Source organism: Poecilia mexicana, unplaced genomic scaffold (assembly GCF_051168715.1).
Source record: "Poecilia mexicana isolate PSO_F unplaced genomic scaffold, ASM5116871v1 scaffold_2, whole genome shotgun sequence".
Taxonomy (NCBI): domain Eukaryota; kingdom Metazoa; phylum Chordata; class Actinopteri; order Cyprinodontiformes; family Poeciliidae; genus Poecilia; species Poecilia mexicana.
The window spans coordinates 56743516-56770743 of NW_028263371.1; the positions used below are offsets into that span (position 1 = coordinate 56743516).

At 43.7% G+C, this 27228-nt stretch overlaps 2 protein-coding genes across 4 annotated transcripts; one reads left to right on the plus strand and one right to left on the minus strand.

Moving 5' to 3' along the window:
- Window positions 1-40: 40 nt before the first annotated feature.
- Window positions 41-8215, plus strand: znf142 (zinc finger protein 142). Of its 3 annotated transcripts, none has more exons than XM_014984513.2 (8): window positions 41-257; window positions 1066-1176; window positions 1266-1340; window positions 1491-2306; window positions 2704-2881; window positions 3107-5723; window positions 7176-7281; window positions 7358-8215. In XM_014984513.2, exons 2-8 carry the CDS (start codon window positions 1068-1070, stop codon window positions 7876-7878), a joined length of 4422 nt encoding a protein of 1473 aa, XP_014839999.2. In that variant the 5' UTR covers window positions 41-257; window positions 1066-1067; the 3' UTR covers window positions 7879-8215. The 3 variants fall into 3 exon arrangements, with proteins under 3 accessions (XP_014839999.2, XP_014839998.2, XP_087859489.1); XM_014984512.2 differs by having other exon boundaries at window positions 41-238; XM_088003363.1 differs by lacking the exon at window positions 41-257 and having other exon boundaries at window positions 322-1176.
- Window positions 7977-27203, minus strand: plcd4b (phospholipase C, delta 4b). Its single transcript, XM_014984518.2, has 16 exons — window positions 27082-27203; window positions 22904-22955; window positions 21918-22076; window positions 19819-20047; window positions 19552-19681; window positions 19011-19242; window positions 17781-17982; window positions 17509-17653; window positions 16259-16411; window positions 14822-14983; window positions 12143-12293; window positions 11936-12052; window positions 10864-11042; window positions 10637-10769; window positions 10418-10567; window positions 7977-9353 (listed from the first exon to the last, which is right to left on the minus strand). Exons 2-16 carry the CDS (start codon window positions 22920-22922, stop codon window positions 9262-9264), a joined length of 2253 nt encoding a protein of 750 aa, XP_014840004.2. The 5' UTR covers window positions 22923-22955; window positions 27082-27203; the 3' UTR covers window positions 7977-9261.
- Between the last annotated feature and the right edge of the window lie 25 nt (window positions 27204-27228).

A 27228-nucleotide genomic window follows, 5' to 3' on the forward strand; every position in this document is an offset into this window, starting at 1 on the left:
ACTGAAGTAACAAATCGGAAGCTAACTTCAGCACCGCCTCATTAGCAGTTAGCTAACCTAGGCTAAGTTAGTGATAACGGTCGGGCTATTTACTCATACTATAATGAGTAAATAAAGGCTCGCAGCAGGCCAGTCTGCTTGTAATCAGGGATTTAGATTAACAACAACAGAAACGAGAGGAGGCGATGAGAACCGAAACCTGAATGTTGATCTTTTGTTTGTCAGGCGGACAGTGAGGGTGAGAGCTCAGGCAGGAGGTTTGGCTTCCGATTTATTTGACTATAAATCTGTTTATTATCTGTTCTTGCAGCAGCTCTGTTACCGTTACACAGATCTGCTCCTTCTTTAACAGCGGCTTGCAACTCATAATGATGTAGAACTGTGTCTTGGTTCGACCCTCATTTCTTTATATTCCAGAGGGAAAACTGGACAAAAAGCAGGACTTTGTTCAAACATGCAACCAGAAAACTTTATATGGACCAATGAAACACGGTTTTATTTTGGGAGTTCATGACAGTTTAGGATTCCTTTCATGCTAAAATGTCAGTTGTTTCCTAGAAACCCCACACTACTGGGTGAAAATGTGTGACCAACCCATGACACAGCCTCCACCTTGCTTTACTGATGATTGGTCACGTCTCGGCCCTTTCCTTCATGGTAGAAGCTACTTCCTGTTATTTCAAACGAAACTTCAAGCAGACAGTAGAAGGATAACAGATGAATCTGGGTTTTTTGTGCAGATTATGTTTTAGGACTTTTGTCTATTATTTTTTTATTTTATTTTTTGAATCCCTACTCTTCTTGAGTCACTGCTCCTAGGCAGATTTCCAGTTTTCTTCTGTTAATGTGGATACTTGAACTTGGTTAAAAAGAGCATAAAATTTCTCTGTCATTGATAAAAGGCTGAAGTAAACAAAACATCTGGGGCTCTACTGAAAATAAATAATAAAAAAATATTTAAAAAGATTCATTTTCAAAAAGATTCAAAGATATTTTTCCAAATTTAGATTATTAATTTCAATTATAAGGAAATGAGGATTTGTTGAAGCTTTTTGTGTTTTTCAGGCATGATGGAGGCGGCGCAACATGTCTGTGATAAATGTGGACAGAACGTCTCGGACATGTCCACGTCCGTCTCCCACCGCTGTCCAAAGCTGCCGGTCCGGACCGGTCCAGGTAAACACCTGGAGGAGGCGTCTCCTCCAGAACAGCAGAGGCTGATTGTTCTTCTTCTTCTTCATCCTGAAAACGTTGCGTCTCTTTAGGGAGCCGGAGCCGATCACCGGCAGGGAAACAACCGGTGGAGAAAAACAACCGCAACGCTTCAGCGCCACCTGCAGGTAAACCCCAGGAGGTGGGGTCACTCATACTGACCCTGGTTCTGCTGGAGGCGTCTTCACATTTAAAGGAGTCGTTTCTCTCCACTGTCGCCACGTGCTTTCTGAAGAGGAGGGGTTGTTTGTTGAACCGGGTTTGTTCTTGTCCTCCAGCCTACCTTTCTGAGGGATCGGAGGACGTTTATCGTACCCACGCCTGCCCCAAATGTCGGCGCTGCTTCAAGATGCGCTCCCACCTGCAGGAGCACCTTCGGTTGCACTTCCCTGACCCGAGCCTCCAGTGCCCCACCTGCGACCGTTTCTTCACCAGCCAGAGCAAACTGCGCATACACCGCCTGCGGGAGGCCGGCGAGAAGGCCCACCGCTGCCACCTGTGTGATTATTCAGCTGTAGAGAGAAACGCCGTCCGGCGCCACGTGGCCAGCAGGCATCCAGAGGAGGCTGACAGCAGCCAGAGCTTCCTCTGTCCCGCCTGCAGTCAAAGCTTCCTCCACAGCCGGGCCCTGAAGGCTCACATGAAGACACACAACATCCGGAGGGACGGGGCGCCGGTGGCCTGCTTCCAGGACGGCTGCTCCTTCCAGAGCTCCCAGAGCAAAGACCTGATCCGACACGCCGCTGAGGAGCACGGGATCAGAGCGGCGGCGTGTCGTCATCACGCCTGCAGCGCCGTCTTCAAATGCGACGCAGACATGGAGGATCACTACCGGAGCCACCTGGCCTACCGCTGCTCAGACTGCAGCTTCTCCTGCTCCAATAAGAACGTCTTCCTGCAGCACCGGCGACTCGGCCACACCGGCCTACAAAAGCTCTGCTGTGACTTTTGCCCCTTTGTGACCTTTAACCCCGTGGAGTACGAGCAGCACGTTGCGCGTCTGCACGCCAACGAGAAGATCCACCGCTGCTCTCAGTGCAGCTACGTCACGGCGCATAAACGCGGCCTGAAGCGACACGTCCTGATGCACAGCGGTGAGGAGGAGCGAAGCTGCAGCCGGAAACCAGCAGAGATTATTCAGAACAAACAACCTGGCCTGGTTTTCAGTCACACTTCCACCGTGCTACTCATTCACCTATAAATATCACATTTTGAAACTAAATATTTCGTCACCAAACTTAATACTTAGCTCTGGCCCAAATATTTCATGAGCAAGTTAAATATTTAGTTTTCTAACTAACTGTATAGCTTGAAATTGTGACATTTATATATAAATGAATAACATGGTGAAAAGTGAACCCCCATTTTTTGAACAGGACAGGATAAATAATCCAAATTATTGCTGTTATTTTCTGACTGTGTGACTTTAGACACTGGAAGAGTTTCTCTGGCTGCGGCTGAAACGTGGTGACGTCTGTCTGCTCTCTCCAGGTGAGAAACCTCACAAGTGCAGCATGTGTGAGTTCAGGTGCAGAGACGAGTCGTACCTCTCCAAACACATGCTGGTTCACACTGAGCACAAGAACTTCATGTGTGCTGAGTGTGGATACGTCACTAAGTGGAAACATTACCTGACCGTCCACATGAGGAAACACGCCGGAGACCTCAGGTGCAAAACCACAGAAATTACAAAACACTTTTCAACTGATCCTTTTTGATTGTGGAAACAAAAACATTTAACCACTTAAAAATATCCTTTCTTTCTTTAGTTTGAAACTGTGGCATTATAAATGCATGTTCAAAATACGAACCATCATGTTTTTTCTCTGGTAAAAGGTCAGGTGACCCAAATTATTGGTGTTTTACTGACTGTGATTTTGCCTGTCTCTCCCAGATACTCCTGTGATCAGTGCTCCTACCGATGTCACCGAACGGATCAGCTGAAGAGTCACAAATTACGACATCAACCTAAATCCCTCATGTGTGAGATCTGCGCTTACGCCTGCAAGCGCAAGTATGAGCTCCGCAACCACATGCTGGCCAAACACTCTGGAGAGGAGAAGAAGTCTGCTGCATATAAGTGCAAGTACTGCTCATATACCACCTGGTACCGGCAGGCGCTCCAGAACCACGAGAACTGCAAACACACCAAGCTGAAGGAGTTTGGCTGTGCGCTCTGCTCCTACTCGTCCTACAGCAGCATCAGCCTCTTCCTGCACAAGAGGAAGGTCCACGGCTACGTCCCTGGAGATGCAGCCTGGCTGGAGAACTACGCAGCGAAGGAAAAGGAGAGGAGCTCAGCAGAGTTCATGGAGGACTTTTACAGGAAGTCCAAACAACCAGCTGCTGGTACACAGCAGAACCAGTCAGGAACCAATCCCTGCACAGAAAGCTCTGCCGACGGTTCGGTTCTCGCCCTCGTTGGTCATGAAGCCATTTCTGAAAGATCCGCCAGCAGTCCGGAGCAGTACTGCACTCTGGTGTTGACCACTTTACCGACCGTCGAGGACCAAAACGGAAACTGCCAAAGCCCACCGCCTTCAACCGTGTTAGACCCGGCCACACCTGCCAGCTCGTTGGAGGAAGACAATCTAGGAATGCAAGACGGACCTGGTGAGCAAAGCGACGTAGAAGATGCAAGCGAGCCTCCGACCGACCCGAGTCGATCTGTTGAGTCTGTGGACGATCGGACCTTCACACCTGAGGGGGCAAATAAAGTTTCAACTATCGGTTCTGCTTTTCCAGCCGAGGAAACCGACCCGTCACCCTCTGAAGTCCGACTGAAAGCTTTGAGGAAACACGACAAGGACCAAGCAGACGCCATGGTTCTAGAGGGGCGGGTCCAGATGCTGGCGGTGCCATCGGAAGCTGTTTACCGTTGTGACAAATGTTCCTACGTAACCAGCAAGGAGACGGCTTTGGACCAGCACTGCAGACGTCACCGCAGGACGAAGGGACATGAGTGCCCTTCCTGTGGGGAGCGATTCAAACAGAGGCGCAGGTTTGATCACCACCTTAAAAATCAGCATCCTGCTCCTCCACCCAACACAGCTTCACCAGGAAATCCTGCTGCAGCGCCGGCAGAATCCGAACGACCACGAAGAGAAACAAGTTCACATCAGACTGAACTTCTGTCCTCTGCAAACGAGACGTCCACAGAACTGAAACATCAACAAGAACCGTGCACCGCCCATATCCAAACAACCACCGTATCAGAACCTCAGGCTGGTGGAATCATGGCAAATACAAAGAAAGTTTCAACTAAAACATCACAGAGCAAAGCCCATTATGTTAAAAGAGACGGTAAATTTGAATGTGAGCTGTGCAGCTTTTCCTCAGCCAAGCTGGCAACCTTTAAAAAACACCTCCAGACCTGCCGAGAGGCTTCAGGTCAGATCGTTTCTGAAACAGACAAACAAGGGAGTGAAAAACTCAGAAGTATGGAGGACAATGTAGGAAGGACCAATGATGGCAGTTCAGGAGAAAACCGACCAATCTATGCATTAAGATGTAGTCAGAGAAGAGCTGTGGCCGACAAGAAAGGCCGTCTGCAGCCATTTGAGGTCCGGTGTCCCAGCTGCCCTTATTCAGCCAGATCCAAACGTTTTCTATCCCGTCACATTCTTTCTGATCATAAGGACGAAAAGCTTCAGGATCCAGTAGAGGATCGGTTGCACTGCCAGCAGCCTCGGATGTATCGCTGCAGCTGCTGCTCCTTCAGCTCCTCCAGGCGAAGGCGCCTGGAGGAGCACGAGTCTCTGCACACGGGCGTCGGCCGTCACAGCTGCGACGCATGCCACAAAACCTTCGGCGCAGTGTCCAAACTGCGCCAGCATAAGCTGCGCATCCACGACAAACAGCCCACACACTTCTGCCCGCTGTGCGACTTCGCCGGCTACGCTCTCGACGACGTCAGACGTCACAGCCGCCGGTGTCACTCAGGGGAGTTGCAGCACATCTGCAGTCACTGCAACGCTCGGTTTAGTTCCGAGATTGCTTTGAGGAACCACTGCAAACGGGCGCACCAACTTCAGGCCTGCTTTTCATGTAAGAAATGTGACTTTACATGCAGCAGCGAAGGGACACTGAAGCAGCACCAGCAGAGCAGACACCCGGAGCTGGAATGCAGCACCTGCCAGGAGGAGTTTCAGACTAAAGAAAGCCTCGGCCTTCATCAGAGGACTCACCTGGCGCACCCATGCCAGCTCTGCCCCTTCGCAGCCAAAACAAGGCCGCTGCTCGCGCAGCACCTTCTGAGCCAACATGAGGGGGGGTCATCAGAGGACAAGCCTCTGCGCTGCAGCACATGCGAGTTCACCTGTCGGCATCAGTTGGTGCTGGAGCAGCACCTCCGGTCACATGGGAGCAAGCGCTTGTACAAATGCACAGACTGCGAGTACGCAACCCGGAACAAGCAGAAGATCACGTGGCACATTCGCATTCACACCGGGGAGAAACCGTACAGCTGTGAGCAGTGCAGCTACGCCTGCTCAGACCCGTCCAGGCTGAAGGTAGAGACCAACACCCCGATTTCAAAATTAATGCAACTTTCTTGTTGTATTAAATAGGCTGTAGATTGTCACTGTGAAATTTCCTCAAACCACTTCTGGTCTTAATCCTGCCGGAGTTCGTTATGTTATGCTAATGCCCATTGATGCAAATTCTACACATACCAAGGATCATCTTAGAAGCAGTTTGCTGCTACCTAGTGGTTGAAGTTCTGCCCAATCGGCCCTTATCATTGATTTGCACTCTACATACTCAAACCGCTAAAACGCTAATAATGGAGCTAGTTTATCGATGGACGCGTTAGCATTTTTACTAACACCGAAAACATTTGGTGCACTCAGCTCCTCGTAAATTATTTTTTCCAGATAAATTCTAAAGCGCTACTCTTCTTTAAGTAGTTAGACCAGGGGTCCCCAAACTTTTTCCTGCAAGGGCCACATAGCTGTTCCTTTCTCTGGTCGGGGGCCGGTCTTAGTTTTTGGAGAAAGAAACCTTAGAAAATTCTTGTCGACGGGGGAAGAGGGGGGTTGGGGGAAGAGGGTGAGGGAGAGAGAGAGGGGGGGGGAGGGCTGTTCTGTCTTTGAAACTGTCGAGCGGGTGAGGGGGGGAGGGGTGACGACACATTCACGCTTTTAGATAGATTTTTACCCAGAATGCAAATAGAAAAAACCGTGAGTGAAACGGTGACTGGGACTGACTAGTATATATTCCATTGAGGGAAAGTAAGTTTCACATCTGCTCAAAAGCCCCCTGGTGGTTGAAGAAAAATCCACATATAAACCGGAAAATACAATATATGAAAAAAAAAAAACACTGAATGCTCTCTGGTATGAGGAGGCGGGCCGGATCCGGCATTGTTCAGGGGGCCGGACCAAATGACGTGGCGGGCCGGATCCGGCCCGCGGGCCGTAGTTTGGGGACCCCTGAGTTAGACATTTATATTCACGCTCTTATTTTGAAGTAGGTGAAGACTTTTTACACAGCACTTCTGTTTCCTCTCCTCTCGTTCTCCATGCATGATGTTTAGAAATTAGTTTTTTTCTGTACCCAGAATGCATCACCTTAGCAATCAGGGTGGCTAGCATGTAGCTAACCAACATGCTACATGTTGCTAGCTGCATGCTAACCTAGCATGTAGCTGCTAACCTAGCAGCTACATCCTAGTCCTTTGACTAGGACTTAATGTCCTAGTCAAAGTTGTAGCTAATCAACATGCTAACTAGAATGCTTCTCCTAGCTAGCATGCTGGTGTTGCACTTTAGCGTTAGCATAGCTAATGTTTATGATGTGCTTGTGGGGGTTTCTCCGGTTGCTTCATGTGGATCTGTCCTGAGGTCAGCATTCAGGTTTTTCACGTCACTAATATGATGTCAGCTGTGTGTTTAGGCTGAATTTATCTGCTTTGCTGTAAACAATATAAGAATCATCAATTTTTTCACTCATTTCTACCAAAGCTGCATATGAGAGTTCACCAAGAAGAGAAGAAGTACCTTTGCCCAGAGTGCGGCTACAAATGCAAATGGGCGACGCAGCTGAAGTACCACATGACCAAACACACGGGTACGAACGCCAGAGAACACGGTAATAACACGAGAATGAAGTGGTAATCTGACATATCTGTTGTTCAATCCTTCAGGGGAGAAACCATACCCCTGCGATGAGTGTGGGTACCGCACCAACCGAGCAGACGCCCTGCGCGCACACCGGGACACGCAGCACCGCGACCTCCGACCTTATGTCTGCGAGAAATGTGGCAAAGCCTTTAAAACCAGCTTCATCCTGAAGACCCACCAGAAGAAGCACACAGACGACCGAGCGTACGCCTGCGGACTGTGCCAGAAATCGTTCCGGTGGCCCGCGGGTCTCCGACATCACTTCCTGTCCCACACGGAGCAGCGGCCATTTTCCTGCCGCCACTGCGCTTACAGAGCCAAGCAGCGGTTCCAGGTGGTCAAACATCTGCAGAGGCACCATCCCGAAGAGTCGGCGGAGCAGGGCGTGCTGCGGGACTCAGACCGGAGCATCCTCACCCTGAAGGAGGCCCTGCAGGGGGCGCCACACGCCGCAGGGGTCAGGGAGCAGCGTCTTCCAGCCAGGGAAGAAGAGGCTGTTTCTGAAGGAGACGGAGCAGCAAAACTAAACACAGAAACCCAGTGAAGATCCTGAGATGTATGAATATTTATGGGCTGACTCTTTTGAGAAAAAACCTACATTGTGTTTATGAACAAAGAAATGAGCCATAAGGTAGAACATCATCAGTTAACACTGTTTTTAATAAGGTCTATTTTTATATGGATAATACTGATATTTGGCATTTTGTACATTCGTTTCCAGCAGTCGTCCAGTTATGATGCTGTTCGTTCAGGCAGGTTCAACATGCAGCAAAATGTTCAGACTACATGAAAACATCTGAGAGGATCTACCACTAAATATACAGTCATTTCCCTAATGACCTAAAAACTGTAATGAATAAAGATTCATAACTACTTCAAAACTTATACATCTTTATTACCACCTGCAATGCATGCTGGGCCGGTGACGCGGGTAGTTTATATTCAACTGGAGTCTAAAAACAGAAACGTCCAAACTGAGACAAACTGCTGTTAACACGAGATATCAAACCAACGGGACTGGCTTCTGATCTACTGTTTATTACTTCAGCTAGAGCTAACACCAGTAGCAGGAGCTAACACCATTAGCAAGAGCTAAAAACATTAGCAGGAGCTCAAATTGAAATATGAGCGGATGGTTAAAGTGACAATGAAGCGTCTTTGTAAAAACAACATTCTAATGTATTTGAGAAAATGTTTTGATTCTGATGCTAACCGTAAACAGACTGAGTTAGAAACCTCAGCAGCTAATGCTATCCTTCTTGGTTAGCATCTTAAGCAGCAGCAGCACAAACTCCAGCTTTTTCAGATGACTTTCTGCTCTTCCTCTGCTTGGTCCTCCTCATCTTCATTTCCTTTATATTTCAACAGGTTCAGATTCAAAGAGTTGAATGTTACTAAAGTCACAAAAAAACTTCTGGCCGGACAGAGCTAGCGCTGTAGCGCCTAGCATACATCATCTACACAACATGGCAATGTCCATGTAGCAATATTTCATTTAAATTTATAAAAGCTAAACTTCCTACAGTATCTTTCCTGTTGTTTTTACTTGTGAAATAAACGATAAAATCTGTTGCTTCAACTAATCGTGGATCTTTAAGCTTCAAAATATTCTCAGAGAAAAAGAATAAAATGCAGAAGTTGAGTCCTGAGTTGTTGATTTTACACCTCAACAATCCACAAAATGGGAGAAAAAGATGAGGATCAAAGTGCTGCAATGTCCTAGTCAAAGTCTAAATTTAAACCTCAGTCTGACTGGAATGATGCACCTGTTTGTTCTTAAATAGTAACACTGGAGTTTTCCTTCATCTCATTTTGCCCAGCAGGTGAGTCAGTAAACATTAGAAAGTTTTCTATGAGTTTAGGAACAACTAAAACACTAAAACATGAACCGGAGTGAAGCTGTGAGGTCAGAGACGGCGTGACGCCTTCATGTGAGCTCTGAGACGCTGATGTTAACGAAGACGGAGGACGGAGGGATGGCCGTCCCGTCTTTAGACAGCAGGTGGATGTGACGGTAGCCTGGATGGAACAAAAGAAGGTATGGCAGGCCAGTTTATCATAAAATCAGATTCAACACATGCATTTACATTTTGACAGTTATTAATGATGCCAAATGTAGTGCAAATTAAATTGGAGATATTTTGAAAACAAATAATGATGCTGCAAAATGTATGGCAAACCGTGTTGACATAAAATCGGTCTCATCTGAGTATGTGAAATCACATTCCAGATATCTGAAAGTCAGAATGACATCATTGATATTTTTGAGTAATTATTGTTTGTCAAAACATCACAGATTGATGCAGCATTTTGACATCAAAATTTAAAAAAGGGGAAAAATAAATTTTGAAATGCTTCACTGTCAGCAGCACTTTTAGCTCCTCAAAGCCGTTTTCAGTGAATTCTTTGAGTCTTGGCAGAGAATAAAAGCAGAAATTATTAGCAGACTTCTGCATTTGCCGTCTCTTTCTGTCCCATAATGCTGGTTTCTTTCTCTGTTCTGGCATTATCTGACTATTTTGTGCAGAAAATCCAAAAGTCTACAGGCATCTATTCGGACAGCTCAGTGGCAGCATCATGGGGCTTACACAAAGGCTCTTAATTCAGATCTATAAAAATGTTATTTTGACAAATTACAGTTAGATTTGATACCCTGAACTGTAATTACAGACGTCGACTCTTCAGATGACATATTTTGATAAATCTTGAAAAGGATTTAATCATCAAAATGTGATTAAATTTATTTTGACTTCTTCCTCTTAGACAAAATGTGAATGCAGATATATTAAGTTATTATGCAGGATGTTCAAAATGTTACAACATATTATTGGGGCAACGCTAAGAAAAAATAATCGTAAAATTACGAGAATAAAGTCATATGAGAATAAAGTTGAAATACTAGGAGAATAATGTCAATATAACTTTATGCAGGTAAAATTATGACTTTACATGAAAAAGTAATTTTATTTTACCTTTTCTTTGTGTGGCGCTTAAGTTATAGATGTGTCTACTAGTCAAAACGTCTCTAATTACATTCCTGATGAAACTGATTTTATGTGATAACAGCTTGCCGTAGAACTCACCTGGCTGGATGCAGGTGAAGGGAAGCGTGAACTGTCCGATGAAGTCGTTCCTGGACGTTTTGTCGTGGTCCTCCACCACGAAGCGGACCAGCGCCAGCTCAGGCGAGTGGACGACGAAGTTCAGAGTCTCGTTCCAGACGGGGTTGAACCCTGGAGGTCAGAGGTCAGCAGCCAGGTGAACACCCCGCTGTTCTGCAGGTGGGCTGGTGAGTTTCGTACCGTTGTTGTTGATGTGGCTGGTCTCCTCCCTGGTTTGGTCCTGAGGGACGCCGTAGATCTCCACCCTGACCAGCGGGTCCACGATGGATCCCTCCTTCTGGTTGACCTTGGGCAGCTGCTGCGCGCTGATCACCTGCCGCGACACACACACACACACACACACAGTCACCTGGAGACTCACCTGACCCACCAAATACCCTCTGACCCGCGCTGGAGAACAGCTGGACCTGGATGGACAGGCGCGCCGGCTTGTAGCCCGGCCGGTCCTCGGGTCGGTCCGGACTGAAGCGGCTGTCGGCGTCTCTCATGAAGTCGGGCTTGAGGACGTAACCGCAGCAACCGTTCTGCCTGAAGCGGCCGTCGTTCAGGTCCATCTCCAGGCCAGCCGTCTGGAAGTTCAGAGCCACTTTGAGACGGAGAGAAAAATAAATTCATTAACTTTCATTTTTCCAGACATAAAAATGAATCAGAGACGAGACGATTCTCTGCTTCAGGAATCTTCTGATCCTGAGAGAATCATCTGCTCAGCAAACACTCCCAGCTTTATTTATCCCTGTCTGACTTTCTTTGCACACATTTAAACATTTTACATCCTGAATGAATCGTTTGTTAAGCAGTTCTGTTTGTGTGGCGTTTGTAAAGCTGCCAAGTCAAAAATCAACAGCAATAATATGGATTATTCTTTCTCTTCTTTCAGAAGAGAGAAACATTGTGCTTCAATTTTATATTTATAAATTCATTCATTTATAAATGTCACATTTAGTAAGCTAAATATTTAGCTCAGAGATAAATATTTAGGTCGCTAACTAAATATTTAGTGTGACGCAAAATATTCAGCTTGTTAGCATCAACAGATTTAACTTCCTAAATAATTATTTAGTTAGTAAGCTAAATATTTATTTTGAGGTTTGTTTAGTTAGCAGACTAAATACCCAGCAAGCTAAATATTTATTTACCCAATTAAGTATTTAGCTACTAGGCTAACTTGCTAATTATGCTAAATTAACTAAATTATTTCTGTTAGTTTTTGACTGTGGCGTTAGAAATGGCCGATCTGTGCAGAGGTCAGAACGCCGACACGCCGCCACTCGTCAGACTTATGGGGAAATTATTCAAGTTTTCTGGATGAACAGAATCTGAATCTGATTCTCAAAGGTTAGCTTCTAAAATAACTGACAGTTTGCCCATATTTAAATGATGCATTATGCAAACCTTCAACTGAAAGTCAGTCATGTTTAAATGTCACAGGAAATGTTCAGTATTTAGCTGACACCAGCAGGTGGCGGTGTTTGCTCATACCGATCTGGCAGCCCACGTTCCACATGTCCTGAGGGTTGTAGTTGGACGAGTCGGTCCTCAAGCCGCTGGGGTACGTCCTGCACAGCTGCCGAGCGTTGCACCGAACGAACTCTGACCCTAAAGAGGAACACACAGCAGCCTGAACACTGAGCTCCTGCATGATGTTCTGTCTAAAAAGTCGTAACTTCTACAATAAATCCTTCTTACCTGCGTCCTTAGCGAGCTTCTTTGCTTTGGACTCAGAGAAGGACGACATCTCATAGCACTTGGCCTGAGAGCGAGCGTGCTCAAAGCCGTGAAAGTGGACGCTCTTGCAGTAGACCACCAGGTCTGACAGCTCCCTGGACAGTTTGGACTTCTGCAAAACACACATAGGATATTTAAAAGAAACTACTGGATTAATGGTTGCATTTTCTGCTTGAACGCCTGATTCTTCAGGGTTACAGAAACATCCGGTTAGACCAGCAGAGGCTTGGAAAATGATCAGAAAGTCAGATTTTGCTGGATTGCTAAACATTTTTAATAAACTTGGATAAACATGAACACTGGGACTGTTGACTCATCATCAACATCCTCTCAGAGCAAACAGACAACAAATCATGTCTGAAACCAGTAAACAGGAGCTAAACCTCAAGGAGCGTTCGCCTCAGAGACACAGAACGACGACTTTCCTTCATCTGTGCTTCAGGAGTTTAAATAAAAGCAAGTCAGGATTTAGCTCCAGCTGTATTTTTTAAATCAACATCTTTGGGTCACATGTTTATTCAGACTTCTAGAGGAAAACAACCTAAAAAAGATTAGAAACCAAAAAACAACTTAGATAACAACAGTCTCGTAGCTAATTTGTCTTTTAGCCATTTCCATGTGTTTTTCTGAAAGGAGCAACGTGGCGAAGGAGGGTTGAAGTCAACCCGCCTGTAGCGTTCCCAGATTGCTGCGTCTTCACGGTTCACCAACTTAAATTTAAAACTTTTAAAAAACATTTTCAATGAAAAGTCTTATCACTTTCATACGTTCATTGAAAGTGACAAAGACCGTTCGTCTTAGGCAGTGGTGAAGACGAACATCATCCAGTAAACAGCAACAAATGTGGACTTGACCCATAATGTTAGCCAGCTAGCCAGCTGGCTAACTGGCTAACATGTGTATATTAGCAGCTAGTTAGCGATAGCTGCAACCGCCTCAAATCATAGAATGCAGTGAAGATGTCCAACTCTAACTTCTGCATGACAGGAAACATGTAATATAAATAACTAAATAGTCCTGCCATGATTTACATACTTAAGTGTTTAAACTTACATTTTTTAAAAATGAATTTAAGACATTTTAAAGCCTTAATCTTACATATCAGTGATTCTTGAGAACAGGGAGAAAATGGGTTTTAATTTTCCCATAATTTTTTTTTATTTCTCAACCTTATGTATGCAAATATGACAATGTTTAGGAAATGTAAAGATGCTAAGGTACAGGCTCCCAGTTGCAACATTTTTTTAAAAAAAAATTACATTTTTAATCAACCTGACCCAGAACTTTGTCATCACCATCTGACAAAAGTAAATGAAAACTAATTTTTAATGACCCTATTAGTGATATTTTTTACTCATTTTACAGACAAATGCTTCTCAAGAAACAAAACAAATATTATTTAAAACCAAAAACAACAAAACGGCCATCTGACGGAGTTGACACAGAACTGAAGGTGGTGACAAACTAGTGAGTAAAATGAAAAACTTGATACATGTGAAGTAATGCAATTCATGTAAAATACATTAAAATGAATTAATTGCACATTTAAGTGAGATTTGACAACAATTTCACTGAAAGAGTCACAAAAACTCTGATGGAGTTGACATCTGACGGAGTTGACGAAATGCCAAATTACCTCAATTTATATGACGTTATTCTGAAGGAGGTCATATTGTAGCTCATCAGGTCCATGAAATCTTTACAGTTTACTAAAATTAAGATTTATTTCACAAAATTTCACCAAGGTTTTGAAAATTGTCAGTTATGGAGTTGACACATCCTGGTTGTGACAAGCAACTTAGGAATAAAACAGAAGAAAAAACTAAAGAATAACTTAAGCTAACCGGAGCTAACTAGCCCTCTTAGCAAAGGAAGAGAAAAGACGACGTCATGGGGTCCTCAGAAGTTCTGGTGCCCCCCAATAATGCCTGATTTTTTTTTACATTCTTTTCATGTCTGACGGTGTTGACAAAAACTAGAGACAAATTTCAATGGAGTTGGAAAATATATATAAATGATTTTTAATTAAATTTATCGACACTTTTATAATTATTTATATGGCTACTTATACTTAATTGTCATAACATATAATTTTAGTATTTCTGTAATTATTTTAAACTATTATAATGTATTGAGTTCTGCTCCTGGACAAGGGATTTTACAGGCATCATCCACCAACTACAATGTTTAAAATAAAAAAATATTCAGCAAATACCAGGAAAATATACATTGTTGTGCTCACATGACCCAGGTTAGTTTAGACAGATATTTGAAAAAATTATATTTTGTGTATATTTTATTCAAATTTTGTGCTTTATCCATAGGACCTGTTTTGTCCCTATTCTCAAGAATCACTGATATACATCTGTGAACATCCTGGTCTTTCAGCCACCACCAGAGGGAGCCAGATCTGTCCTCACTCTAATAAATTTACAGCTTCAGATGGGAAATATTGAGATTTTTATTTTTGCATTCATAACGCTGTGCTTCATTCGTTTGAAACAGAATCTGTTTTCAGAAAACCAGGAGAAATATTTTCATTATCGATACTCGATGACTTCCTGACTGAACTTCAGAGAACAAATGATTAGAAACCGACTCTACAGTAAATCATCTTTATCTTGGATGCATCTGAACCACCTTGTTCGTCGTTTCCGCCGGCAGATCTTCTGCGCTCGGACTCTCTGCGTCACCGTTCGCCATCTCGTCTTCGTCGCTGACTTCATCAGTCAACGTTTCGTCAAGGTGTGTTTCCAACCCGCCGAGTTTCTTGGCTTTCAGCAAAATCTTTCCCCTCAGCTCCTGTAGTGAAGAATCACAGGAATAAGTTTCTCTCTGCAGGAACCAGATTGTACTTCACTTTATTGTCTCCTAACTGAAGGAAGCAAAGCATCGACTAAACCCTCAGTGGAGTCTCTCGTGGCGTTGCTCCACCATTACTTCATTTAGCATTGATTGTTGTGAGTGCTCTAATGGAGAGGAGTTTATAAGTTCGAGTTACTACTGCTTTTAGTATTAGTGCTACATGGACAACAGGGAGGCTGATTAATTTTTAAAATGAGATTTTTGGATCTAAAGGGTTTATTGTTCAGGTCAACGTCTGGGAAAAACTTTTTTTATTGACAGTGATGATAAATACCTGAAGAGTCTGGAAAAAAACTATATAAGGAAGTAAACAGTGACCAGAAACCGACTCCAGAAAGTCTACTCCGATCTTCCTGAACTAAACTGATCATCTTTGGACCTGAAGAGGAACGATCTGGGAGCCACATAAAGACAGTTACAAAGTCGGCCTTCTGTCACCTGAAGAACATCTCCAGGTTCAGAGGACTAAAGTCTCAGCATCAGAGAAACTCATGCATGGTTTCTCTTTAGTGGCTTTGATTCCTGCAGAAGCTCAGAGAATACACTTTAAAATATTTCTGTTAGTTTTTAACTGAATGGCTTAAAGATCTGCTGCTGTTGTACCAACCTTCCAGACCCCTCAGGTCTTCTGGTTCTGCTCTGCATCAGAACCACAACCAAACATTTGGTGTTTTTATATTTGAAGCTCTTTCAGCTGCTTTGTGGCTTAAATGTGTTTCTTGAACTTCAAGTTGAAATGTGAAACTTGAACTTGCAGGTTAAACTCCAAGTCTGGCTGGTTGCTGACCACAGCTTCTATTTGCTCCATTTCTACTGACACAGATCCGGAATATTGATCCGTCTGAACAGAACCCGGACGACGGTCCGACCCAAACACCAAGACGCCATCTCTGAATGAGGTCAGCACCAGGCTTCTGTTCTGCTTTGGTAAATGTAACTGCAGAGATGGCCGTTTGTCCCAAATGATCAGTGTTTCAGCTGTTTTGCAGTTTTCTGGTTCTGGTTCTGCAGGTCAGTGACTCGATGCTCTGCTGGTTTTCTTTAGACAGAAACCTTTTCAAAAACCTCGTAGTCCTGAACACCTTCAGGAGGAACAGCCTACAGAAACCTTTAAAGTCTGAGATCTTTATATTCAAGTGTTGAAACAACAAACTCTTAAAACAGTTAAACATGGTGGGTTTATGTCGCCTACAGTAACGTGAAACCTGAGACCTGAGGCGAGGGAAGCATGAGGGGGATCTGTCCGTCCAGCGGGGCCGTCAGCAGCATCTCGCCCAAAATATGGCGAAGGTGTCTGGCCATGACGGTCTGCTGCTCCACGCCGCAGTGATTCTCCAGAGACACGATGACGGGGAAGTCCGATACCTGAAGAGGGATAAACTCATTAAACGCAAATATTATAACCAGTTTTTGTTGTTTTGGTAAGTTTCTGCTTTGCCTGCGGTGATGAAAACAGTCGACTGCGTCAACATTCATCTCTTTTCTCAAGGCGCTGCCTCCTCTGAGGGCGGACTTTGTGGTTTGAGGATTGAGTTGTTTTCACTTGGGTTCATTATGAGATAATTATGTCAAGGCTCTGCCGCATCCACTCAAATACATTAGAGGTTAGCGCAAATTCATTAGTGGCATTTCCCGTGATAACAATAAGGCAGATCGTCAGGAGAACGGTTCCCATGGTGACGCTTCCTGTGTTTCAGGACAACAACGAGCCACAGCAGGTTCAGCTAGAGTGACTGATGTGCAGTAAACATTATGATGACGGCATGTGGCAAAATGTAACGGTTCAGATGTTGACTGCATTTCTATGACTTTGTATTTTAATGATGTGAAGCACTTTGAATGGCATTGTTGCTGAAATCTGTTATACGAATAAACTTGATTGATTGATGAAGTTTAAAATATAAAAAATATGTTAATAACTGTAAAATGTAATACAATTTTAAAAACCATCATAAATGTAAGGGTGTATTCCCACCAGCCCTGTTCAGTCCGCCTTAATCCAACTCCAGTCCATTTGTCTGGTCCAAAAAAACCAAACTCCGGTCCTCCAAACCTTGGTCTGGGTTCGGTTGAAGTGAACTCTGGTTCGGTTCAAATGCATTGTGAACGCCAAGCGGACTGCAGACCGCTCCAAAATCAGGAAGTGGACTACAGCGCGGGGCATTCTGGGTAAATACAACCAAAACAAACGTGCTACCTTAGCGCTAGCAGGAGAAATCATGGGAGAAATGACTGTGGTCCTTAGCCAAAGACTGAAGAGTTAAAATGTGACGCTGCTTCATTTGTGTTTCCATCTGGTGAAGAAGGAAGTTGCTCTCAGTGTCTTCAGAGATTTTCATGTCATTTCCTTCAGTGGTTCTTGGTGCAGCGCCCCCACAGGCCAGGAGGGGAACAGGTTGGTTTGACTCAGAGCAGAGAGAAAGAACCACAGCAGCTGGAAAAACTCAAAGTTTGGTGCTCACCTTGAAGGCGTACTCTTTGAGAGTTGAGATAATGTCTCTGAAGAGGATTTTTGACGTTAGCGTGTGGCCGTGGTAGACGATGGGTTCCCCGTCGCTGCCGTCCCAGCAGTCCACCTCCACACAGCGGCAGCCTCTCTTCAGCGCCCTGCAGTCAGAGACACATTACTACCAACTCAAGGTTGACTCAGGAGTCATAAAGACAGTCAGACATTTTCCTTTCTGCCGTTTTAGCATGAAGACGTGTTTTGGTGGTGAGTTGGTGCAGTGCTCACTGGATGTAGGCCTCCAGGCTGCTCAGGCCTCTCAGCTGGTCCTCCAGCAGGTAGGTGTTGTGTGAGGAGGAGATGAAGTAGTGGCTGAGCGGCTGGTTCATGTCCTGGTGAAGCTCCAGGAGCGCCGGGTTGAATATGGAGCCCTCCTGGGAACACAGGTACATCTGGAAACCCTCCAGCGACATGGAGCTTTCCTTCACAGCTGGACGGAGGCAGAGACACGAAACATCACAGGCTTTACTCTGCTGCTTAATGAGGACGTTAAAATGTCTAACCCGTTATATCTGGAAAAAAGAATAATACATGATTGTTTCTATTTTCCCGTACATTTTTAAAAAGTCTTAAATTCATGTATTTAAAATGAAGGCCTTATTGTTTCTTACGTTGGCCTTAAATACATGGATCACAAGTCTTAAATTTTGTTGTGGCAGGACTAAGGGTGAGCATTTATCATATTGCTATAATTAATCACGATACATTTCTCGTCATAATATTTTTATTATCATTGTCACAATAAATTCCAGTTTATTGTAAAAAACCTGAAGCTGTCTGTATTGTTGACATGGCTAAATTTATTATTTTTCTAGTGACAGCTGGTGTCCTATGAATGTTTTACATATAGGAATGTTTTTCAAGGACGTTATTTGTGTTTGTGTTTCTGTGCTTGCTGCACCATGCAGTCACAGATGTACAGTTACCTTAAAAAGAAGTAATCAATAGTTCTTATTGTCCCACAAAGCAGAATTATTTAATCTCTTATAGTCTATGTAGTTTATTTTTCTTGCTGGATTTTTCTGTCAGGCGAAGTTTGACATTTTCATTGCAGTCAGTGACTTGAAGCAGTCGAGGCTACTGCTAGCTGCTAATATACCCTAGCTAGCTAGCTAGTGTGTTTGTACCTATTAGGGTTAAGCGTATATTTATTTCCAGTTGGCTGGACGACGTATTTCGATGTGCATTTTGCATAAAAAGCTTGGCACTACCACAGTTTAAAATATGTGATTTTTTTTGTATGTCTCTTGTGATATAGGTCTTAAATTTAATTTATAATGGTCTTAAAAAGTCTTAAATTTGAGTTGGTGAAACCAGTAGAGACACTGCATGGAGTTACGTCAAACTAAACCTTTTCTTCTCTATAAATTGTAGTTTTACTGGTAAAACAACCCTGAACATGTTGCTGTGAATGTGTGAATAACTCCTGATCTGAATTGGGGATTCTCAAGCATTCACCCGACTCAGAGGGTTCGTAGCGCTGGATGAGCTGCTGGGCATGCTGGGAGCTCTGGTCCCCTTCGCCCTGCTCCAGCCTCAGGAAGGTCTCCAGCTCCTCCAGCGTTAGCCGCTCTCCGTCTCCAGAGTAGTCCTGGAAAACCTTCCACACCTCGTCTCTCTGGGTCAGCATCTGGTAGAAGTGGACAAACTGCTCGATTTCCAGGGAGCCGCTCTCACACTTGTCAGCCATCTGGAAACAAAGGAACCGGTTTTTAGAAGACGTCTTTACAACAACAGAAAACGTCTGTTGGGATCTTGGGCTGTTTTGGAGTTTCATAATTATTTGGTGATAGTTTCTTATTCTGATTAGTCTGGTTCCTGTTTTTCTGCAGTTCAGTTTTTTCTTAATGAATTTATCTTATTTCTTGTCTAGTTTTTCTTCCCCTGTGTACTCTCCACTCACACCTGCAATCAGTTAGTTAATCAGCCCAGGTCTTAAAACAAAGTCATTATTGGTTGATAATCTCCAGTTTCTCCTGTGATTGGGTCAGAGCCGTACCGTAAACAGATGCAGAGCGTTGTCTTCGTTCATCTCCACGTTCATCATCTTCAGCAGCTTCTTCACTTCTTTGAAGTTCATCTTCCCGTCTTTGTTCTTATCCGCTTTCTGGAACCAGTCTCGCACCCATCTGAGAAATGCTGAGGAAAACCTCAAGTCATAGAATCAAACGCTCATATTTAAAATCTTTAATTTCTTAGTTTTTACTCAGATTTGGAAACAGTAAAAGGAAAGCTGCTGGAGGGGGTTAAGGCAGATGTGGGATACTGGTCCTGCCTCTCTTGCTCATCCATGGTCTGGGCTTTGTGGATCAGCTTCCGGACTCCCTGGATCCAGGCCTGGGCCTCCTCTGGGGAGTCGGCCACCAGGTCCAGGTTTCCTTGGCGACCGTGAAACACCAGGGTGAAGCAGAGCTCGGCAGGAAACTCCTCAGCGATGCTCAGCATGACCTCAGACTGATGGCCCTCACGCACCGCCTCCACGTCCATCACTGAGACTGAGACAGTCATTAGCACCGTTAGCTAGCCCACCTGCCTCTGGTCCTTCACCTCTGCACAACACAGCTTCGTCTGACTGGCAACCGCCTTTACCTCTGCTGCATGACTGCCATCACACTGTCTGATTCCCAGTCACTACGATCAGCTTACACCAGCATCCATTGATTTTAAAAAGCGGTGCACACATCCCAGCTAAACTTTCATTTCTTCTAGTGCAGCATATGCCTGCAAAAACTTTCCAAGTGTGGATAAGCATTAGCATGTTAGCAAATGTTACCCATTTTCGTAACATTATGCTACATTATGGTGGCCATTTTGAAAAATGTTATAAAAGAGAAACAAGATCAAGACAATGTGTATCAGTGATTCTTGAGAATAGGAAGAAAATGGGTTTTAAATTTTCCCTTTTTTATTGTTTCTCAACCTTATGTATGCAAATATGACAAATAATGTTTTGGAAATGTAAAGATGCTAAGGTACAGGCTCCCAGTTGCAACATTTTTTTAAAAATTACATTTTTAATCAACCTGACCCAGAACTTTGTCATCACAATCTGACAAAAATAAATAAAAACTAATTTTTAATGACCCTACTAGTGATATTTTTACTCATTTTACTGACAAATGCCTCTCAAGAAACAAAACAAATATTATTTAAAACCAAAAACAACAAAACGGCCATCTGACGGAGTTGACAGAACTGAAGGTGGTGACAAACTAGTGAGTAAAATGAAAAACTTGATACATGTGAAGTAATGCAATTCATGTAAAATACATTAAAATGAATTAATTGCGCATTTAAGTGAGATTTGACAACAATTTCACTGAGAGTCACAAAAACTCTGATGGAGTTGACGAAATGCCAAATTACCTCAATTTATTTACGGAGCTTCATAATTTATATGACGTTATTCTGAAGGAGGCCATATTGTAGCTCATCAGGTCCATGAAATCTTTACAGTTTACTAAAATTAAGATTTATTTCACAAAATTTCACCAAGGTTTTGAAAATTGTCAGTTATGGAGTTGACACATCCTGGTTGTGACAAGCAACTTAGGAATAAAACAGAAGAAAAAACTAAAGAATAATATAAGCTAACCAGAGCTAATTAGCCCTCTTAGCAAAGGAAGAGAAAAGACGACGTCATGGGGTCCTCAGAAGTTCTGGTGCCCCCCAATAATGCCTGATTTTTTTTTACATTCTTTTCATGTCTGACGGTGTTGACAAAAACTAGAGACAAATTTCAATGGAGTTGGAAAATATATATAAATGATTTTTAATTAAATTTATCGACACTTTTATAATTATTTATATGGCTACTTATACTTAATTGTCATAATATATAATTTTAGTATTTCTTTAATTGTTTTAAACTATTATAATGTGTTGAGTTCTGCTCCTGGACAAGGGATTTTACAGGCATCATCCACCGACTACAATGTTTAAAATAAAAAAATATTCAGCAAACACAAGAAAAAATATACATTGTTGTGCTCACATGACACAGGTTTGTTTAGTCAGATATTTTTAAAAAAATAATATTTTGTGTATATTTTATTCAAATTGTGTGCTTTATCCACATGACCTGTTTTGTCCCTATTCTCAAAAATCACTGGTATAACTTCACTGGATCAAAGTATTCACAGTTCCAGTATCAGATTATTTTTTGTTACCAAAGGAACTTCATGCATAACTTGCACTAAGCTTCTGGCCTGGTTCTGTTAGACATTTTGTTTCTGTTGCTACATTCCCTTCCGGCGCCCAGTTAGTTAGAAATGCTGCCAAATGCTATAATGTGAGTTTTCCTCTCCCTCCTGACGGGTCATATGAGCGAGCTGAGCCGTGATCTGACGGTGTTTCTGCACTCACAGGTGGAGTGGCCCTTCCCGGCCCATCTGGATTTGTACCAGATAGTCAGGCCATCCTCCAGCAGGCGGAAATGACGCTGCTTCTTCCAGGAGCGGGACTTGACCTTCCTCAGAGTCGAGCCCGCCATCATCAGCTTGACGTGCGGATCGTCCTGGACGTCTGAGGGGAATTATTGACATAATCAGGACTAAAACTACAAACCATGGTTCTCAATAGTGGTAGGAACACTTAGAAACATCAATTTTTCAAAACCGATTTATGGTTTTGTATCCACCTGAATAATATGTAGTTGCGCCCCTGGATCCAACCCACAATAATAGTGCCATATTATTAGCATAACTGTTTTGCTAACAGTTATGCTAACTGTTAGCAAAACAAGCTAGCAGCTAGCTTGTTTTGCTAACAGCATAACCGTTTGCTATGCTAACGTTTCTCTGCATTTTGTGCTTTAAATCACTGAAGGTTTACACTAGTCCATTTGAAAGATGCAATGAGATAAAAGGTATCAGAACAAGCAGCTTTTATTTTTTATCAGGGCGGCTGTGTTTGATAAGAAACATCTCTTTCTTACTGTTTATTCAATGTCACATGCTGTTTTTATTTTGTTTTTTAATTATGTAAAGCTTTGCTGCTGAAATGTGCTATACAAATAAAATTTGATTGATTGATCTGAGTTTTCTACTTTTAGGAACATTTTTTAAGTCCAAAATTGGAAATTTCAAATTCTGATAAAAACTTGAACCCACAATTTAAACTTTAACCAAAATATTTCCAAGAGATTTTCTCTTTAGTTTTTATGACAAACAGAAAACATCCTAAAATTCCTCCTGCATCACTGCTTTATGTCTGTCAGGATGCTGATTAGTAAAACCCTGGTATTCACTGAGGTTCTGGTTGTTATGACAACCTTTAGGTCAAAGTTCAGGATTTTGACTCGGTGTTCATTAAACCGGAAAGTCTTCAGTTTGAGGAGGTCAAAGACTCACATGAACCTTCAGCCTCCATCTTTATCTCTGGAACATGAGTGGGAATCTTTTCCTGTAAAAGAAACAGATGTTGGTGAATTTCTCTGGTCTGAAAGTCCAAACTAAACATGTTAGAAAAGAATCGCATTCAGTCAGATTCTCTGAAGGGTTTTCAGACTTTCTTAGGATTTTCTCTGGACTTCACAGCTCAGCTCAGACTTTGTTTTTGTCCAGCAGGCTGGTGCCGATTCTCTTCCCAGCGAACGGGTTTGTTGGTTGAAATAAATCATCTCCTCCCTGCTGCTGCAGGAATTTGTGGGGACGGTGTGAAGAAAGCAGCGGGACGCTGGGCTTTTATTTGTTCGCTGGACAAACGGCATTTAACAGCATGGGAGTGTTTCTGAATCTTATCTGGAAGCAGAGAGGCCGGCTCAGTGCTGACAAGGAGGAATCAGAACCGGACCGAACCGGACCGGAACGACTTCCCTCTGATTTATTGGCTATGATGCAGATCCAGACGTTTTGATCGAAAAGGAAAAAGTCTTTGCTTCTGTTTTGACTTTTCCTCTCAAATAAACTTAATCCCTTTTTTTCAATTATGTAATTTCTTAAGAGGAAATAAAGCCACACAGACCCGGTCCAGTAGGAAAAGGTAACTGCTTGAGAATTTGTTGAAAACTGGCAGTGAGAGTTTTCACTGCAGAAGATGTCTGACCCACTCTGCTGGGCAGATTTGGTTAAATTCAGTTCTACTGCAGGGCTTCCCAGTGTAAACTGCCTTGTTTAAAGTCCCACATCACAGTCTTGATCAGATTTATGTCCAAACTTTGACTAGGACACTCCAAAACCTTCAGAGATAAAATGCTGCCAGATGTGAGGCTCTTCTGTTGTTGAATTTCTTTTAGTCTGGGGCGACGTGTTGCCTCAGGTTCTGTCTAAGTGATTTCTAGATTCTGATTGTACTTTTCTGTTAAAACAACTAAACCTGAGCGACTAACAGCCTCTTCTTCTCCTGTGAAGAATCAGTTTCTACCTGTTGGCCTCGGCTCAAATCAATGCGTTTGCACTTGCAGCTGGAATCTGACAGCTGATTGTAGGAGCAGATGATGAATGAATTAATTTGTGAATGGGTGAATGGTCAGTGAGAGGTTTATATTTCTTGGTGAAGGCAGGGGTTCCACAGTTTTTGATGGCTGAATGAAACCAGGTGCTGCCGACAGGCGTTTAGTGGAATCGTAAAAAAAATGTTTTTGGCTTCATTGGTCACTGATGAGATGCAAAGGAAATAAACGGATGACCTGCTCAACGACCAGAGACGGCTTTGACTTTAATTCATCTGACCAGGTAACAGTCAGCGTGTCGACCTGGTGAACCACCAGCAGTGGGTTGAAACTTTGGGTTGAAACTTTGGGTTGAAGCTTTGGGTTGAAACGTTGGGTTGAAGCTTTGGGTTGAAACTTTGGGTTGAAGCTTTGGGTTGAAACTTTGGGTTGAAACGTTGGGTTGAAGCTTTGGGTTGAAGCTTTGGGTTGAAACTTTGGGTTGAAACGTTGGGTTGAAGCTTTGGGTTGAAACTTTGGGTTGAAGCTTTGGGTTGAAACTTTGGGTTGAAGCTTTGGGTTGAAACTTTGGGTTGAAACGTTGGGTTGAAGCTTTGGGTTGAAGCTTTGGGTTGAAACTTTGGGTTGAAACGTTGGGTTGAAGCTTTGGGTTGAAACTTTGGGTTGAAACGTTGGGTTGAAGCTTTGGGTTGAAACTTTGGGTTGAAACTTTGGGTTAAAACTTTGGGTTGAAGCTTTGGGTTGAAACTTTGGGTTGAAACGTTGGGTTGAAGCTTTGGGTTGAAACTTTGGGTTGAAGCTTTGGGTTGAAACTTTGGGTTGAAACGTTGGGTTGAAGCTTTGGGTTGAAACTTTGGGTTGAAACGTTGGGTTGAAGCTTTGGGTTGAAACTTTGGGTTGAAACGTTGGGTTGAAGCTTTGGGTTGAAACTTTGGGTTGAAACTTTGGGTTAAAACTTTGGGTTGAAGCTTTGGGTTGAAACTTTGGGTTGAAACGTTGGGTTGAAGCTTTGGGTTGAAACTTTGGGTTGAAGCTTTGGGTTGAAACTTTGGGTTGAAACGTTGGGTTGAAGCTTTGGGTTGGCCTCTACGACGTCAAAAAACTGGTAGAAAGACTAAACTAAATAACGCTGTTTAAAGAAAAGGATCCAAGATTTAATCCAAAATGGTTTGGTTTCAATACAACAGTCTCTTGATAGGTACATTAAAATAAGATCCATGAATCCTGAATGATTTTATTGAAAGTCAAGGAAAAAGAAAAACATGAAACATGGTTTAAAGCCAAAATAATGTTCACTGATAAATTTATTGAAAAGGTAGATTAAATCAAAAACAGTAAAGATGAAGATGCTGATAGTTGGAATAAAGCCATTTATATAGTTTTGCTGATGTCAGTACAGACGGTTCTGGCATTGCAACATGCATCTGGCTGAACGACAGCAGAGATCATATTCACTTTGCCTTCTTATTGGGCAAGGCCGCAGTCACGCCTTCACCAGCTGCGACGATCCGACGACTGGAACGTCCAGCTGCAGCCTGGGCTGCCAGAGCGATGCTACAGGCAGAGCTGCAGCTGGAGGAACCGGACAGACGGTCCATCAGTTCTGAATCGACTATCAGGATAAACGTTTCCATACATTTGTGGCAAATCGAATCTGCACCATTAGAGACATTTGAAGCCCTCCCAGTGGAGGCATGTTGGTTCCAACAGCAACCCAGCTGATTCTGCACTGAGGAGAACGAAAGGGACCAGTTTCCTTACCAACCACAGCTGGATTGTAAGTTTTCTTTGGAAGTCTGAGGGATTCTGGCCAGGAAATCCTGTTGATGAAAAGATCCAGTGATCCAGAGCTCAAAAGGAGGTTCTGGTGAACTCCACTGCTGCTGATTCAATTAAGGCCACTGATTGTTACAGAACGGAGGAAACTTAAGATGTCCTGGTTTCTCAGGTTGAAAACACATTTGCTGCAGCTCAGTCCACAGGCAAATCGTGTGAAGGACCCTGATCTGGATGATGGGCTACTGGAACGACAAAAACCCTGAAGCCCAAAGATCTGTTGGGAGCTGAGTTGACCATCATTCGCTATTATCAGCAGCAAAAGTTCGAAAACAACATTTCCTCCTTGCTACAGGAACAGTAAGCAGACAGAGTCCCAGGTACAAACCGGATCTGATTTTGGATAACGGGCTGCTGGATGGAGGAAGGTAAAACAAGGGAGCAACGTCACAGAGGAAAAACATCTTATTCTCTCCAAAGCTCAGCACATCTCCAGGCTCATCCGCAATACACTGAGAGGCGGCAAACCTGCTGGAGGCAGATGCCTGCATCACTGCCGCACATGGTTGGTGCTGCCAACAGGCGTTTGGTGGAATCATTGCATAAAATCTGTTTTTTGGCTTCACTGGTCACTGATGAGATGCAAAGAAAGTAAAAGGGTGACCTGCACAGCGATCAAGGACGGCTCTGACTTTAACCCGTCTGACCAGGTAACAGTCAGCGCGTCGACCCGGTGAACCACCAGCCTGACCTCTACGCTGCTGCCTGCTGATAAACCGACCGGAAAGCAAAAGCTTTCTCAGGTTGCTGTGTAATAACTATCTCTTCCTTTCATTGTCTGTCTGCTCCGGCTTCCTTCAGCAAACTGTTTGAGTTTTAGTTGCATCTCAACCCAGAGAGGAGCTGGTAACGGTGATGCATACTTTCCACAGAGCATCGCCACGTTTGCTTGTACCATCAGAGCTGGAAGCTCCTGCAGCGTGGCAGCATCTTCCCAGCAGCCCGACCTTCAGCTGCTGGGGTGTTGCTTTATTCTGGGGGCAGTGAGTCACTTCATCAGGGAGTTCACTGATCACACACATACACACACACACACACACACACACACATGACTCAGCACCACGAGGACCAGCAGCATCTGATGGCTCTCTCAAGCTTTCTGGGGTTTTATGCAGCTCAGGAATGCTGAACCCCAGTCAGAGCTGGAGCTGTAATCCTGGATTTCCTTAATGCATCCATGTCAGGAATGTGAAACTCCAGCAGGATTTTCAGAGTAAATTAGAAGCAGAAGCAGAAACAAAGTTTTCATGCATGTGCAGCAGAAGCCAGAGTGACTCAGGGAAACGGCAGCTTGATGCTTACCTGAGGGATGTGCTCCTCGGATCAGAGCGACTCCAGGAGAGACCGAGGCTTTAAAAACTGGGAGGACTGGAGGGGAAGTGAGTCCCAGTCTGACTCCTCCCTTCCCTTTCCTCCAGTCCTGCTGCTGGGTGAGAAACCTGATTCCCC

What these genes read in the sequence shown, in the direction of transcription:
- znf142 (XM_014984513.2), top strand. Translation starts at nt 1,068, where the DNA reads ATGATGGAGGCGGCGCAACATGTCTGTGATAAATGTGGACAGAACGTC. An exon ending in GCCGGTCCGGACCGGTCCAG is followed by an intron (nt 1,177 to 1,265) that starts GTAAACACCTGG and finishes GCGTCTCTTTAG; the next exon opens with GGAGCCGGAGCCGATCACCG. An exon ending in ACACGTCCTGATGCACAGCG is followed by an intron (nt 2,307 to 2,703) that starts GTGAGGAGGAGC and finishes TGCTCTCTCCAG; the next exon opens with GTGAGAAACCTCACAAGTGC.
- plcd4b (XM_014984518.2), bottom strand. An exon ending in CGGCGGAAACGACGAACAAG is followed by an intron (nt 12,294 to 14,821) that starts GTGGTTCAGATG and finishes TGTGTTTTGCAG; the next exon opens with AAGTCCAAACTGTCCAGGGA. An exon ending in CAGCCACATCAACAACAACG is followed by an intron (nt 10,568 to 10,636) that starts GTACGAAACTCA and finishes TCTGACCTCCAG; the next exon opens with GGTTCAACCCCGTCTGGAAC.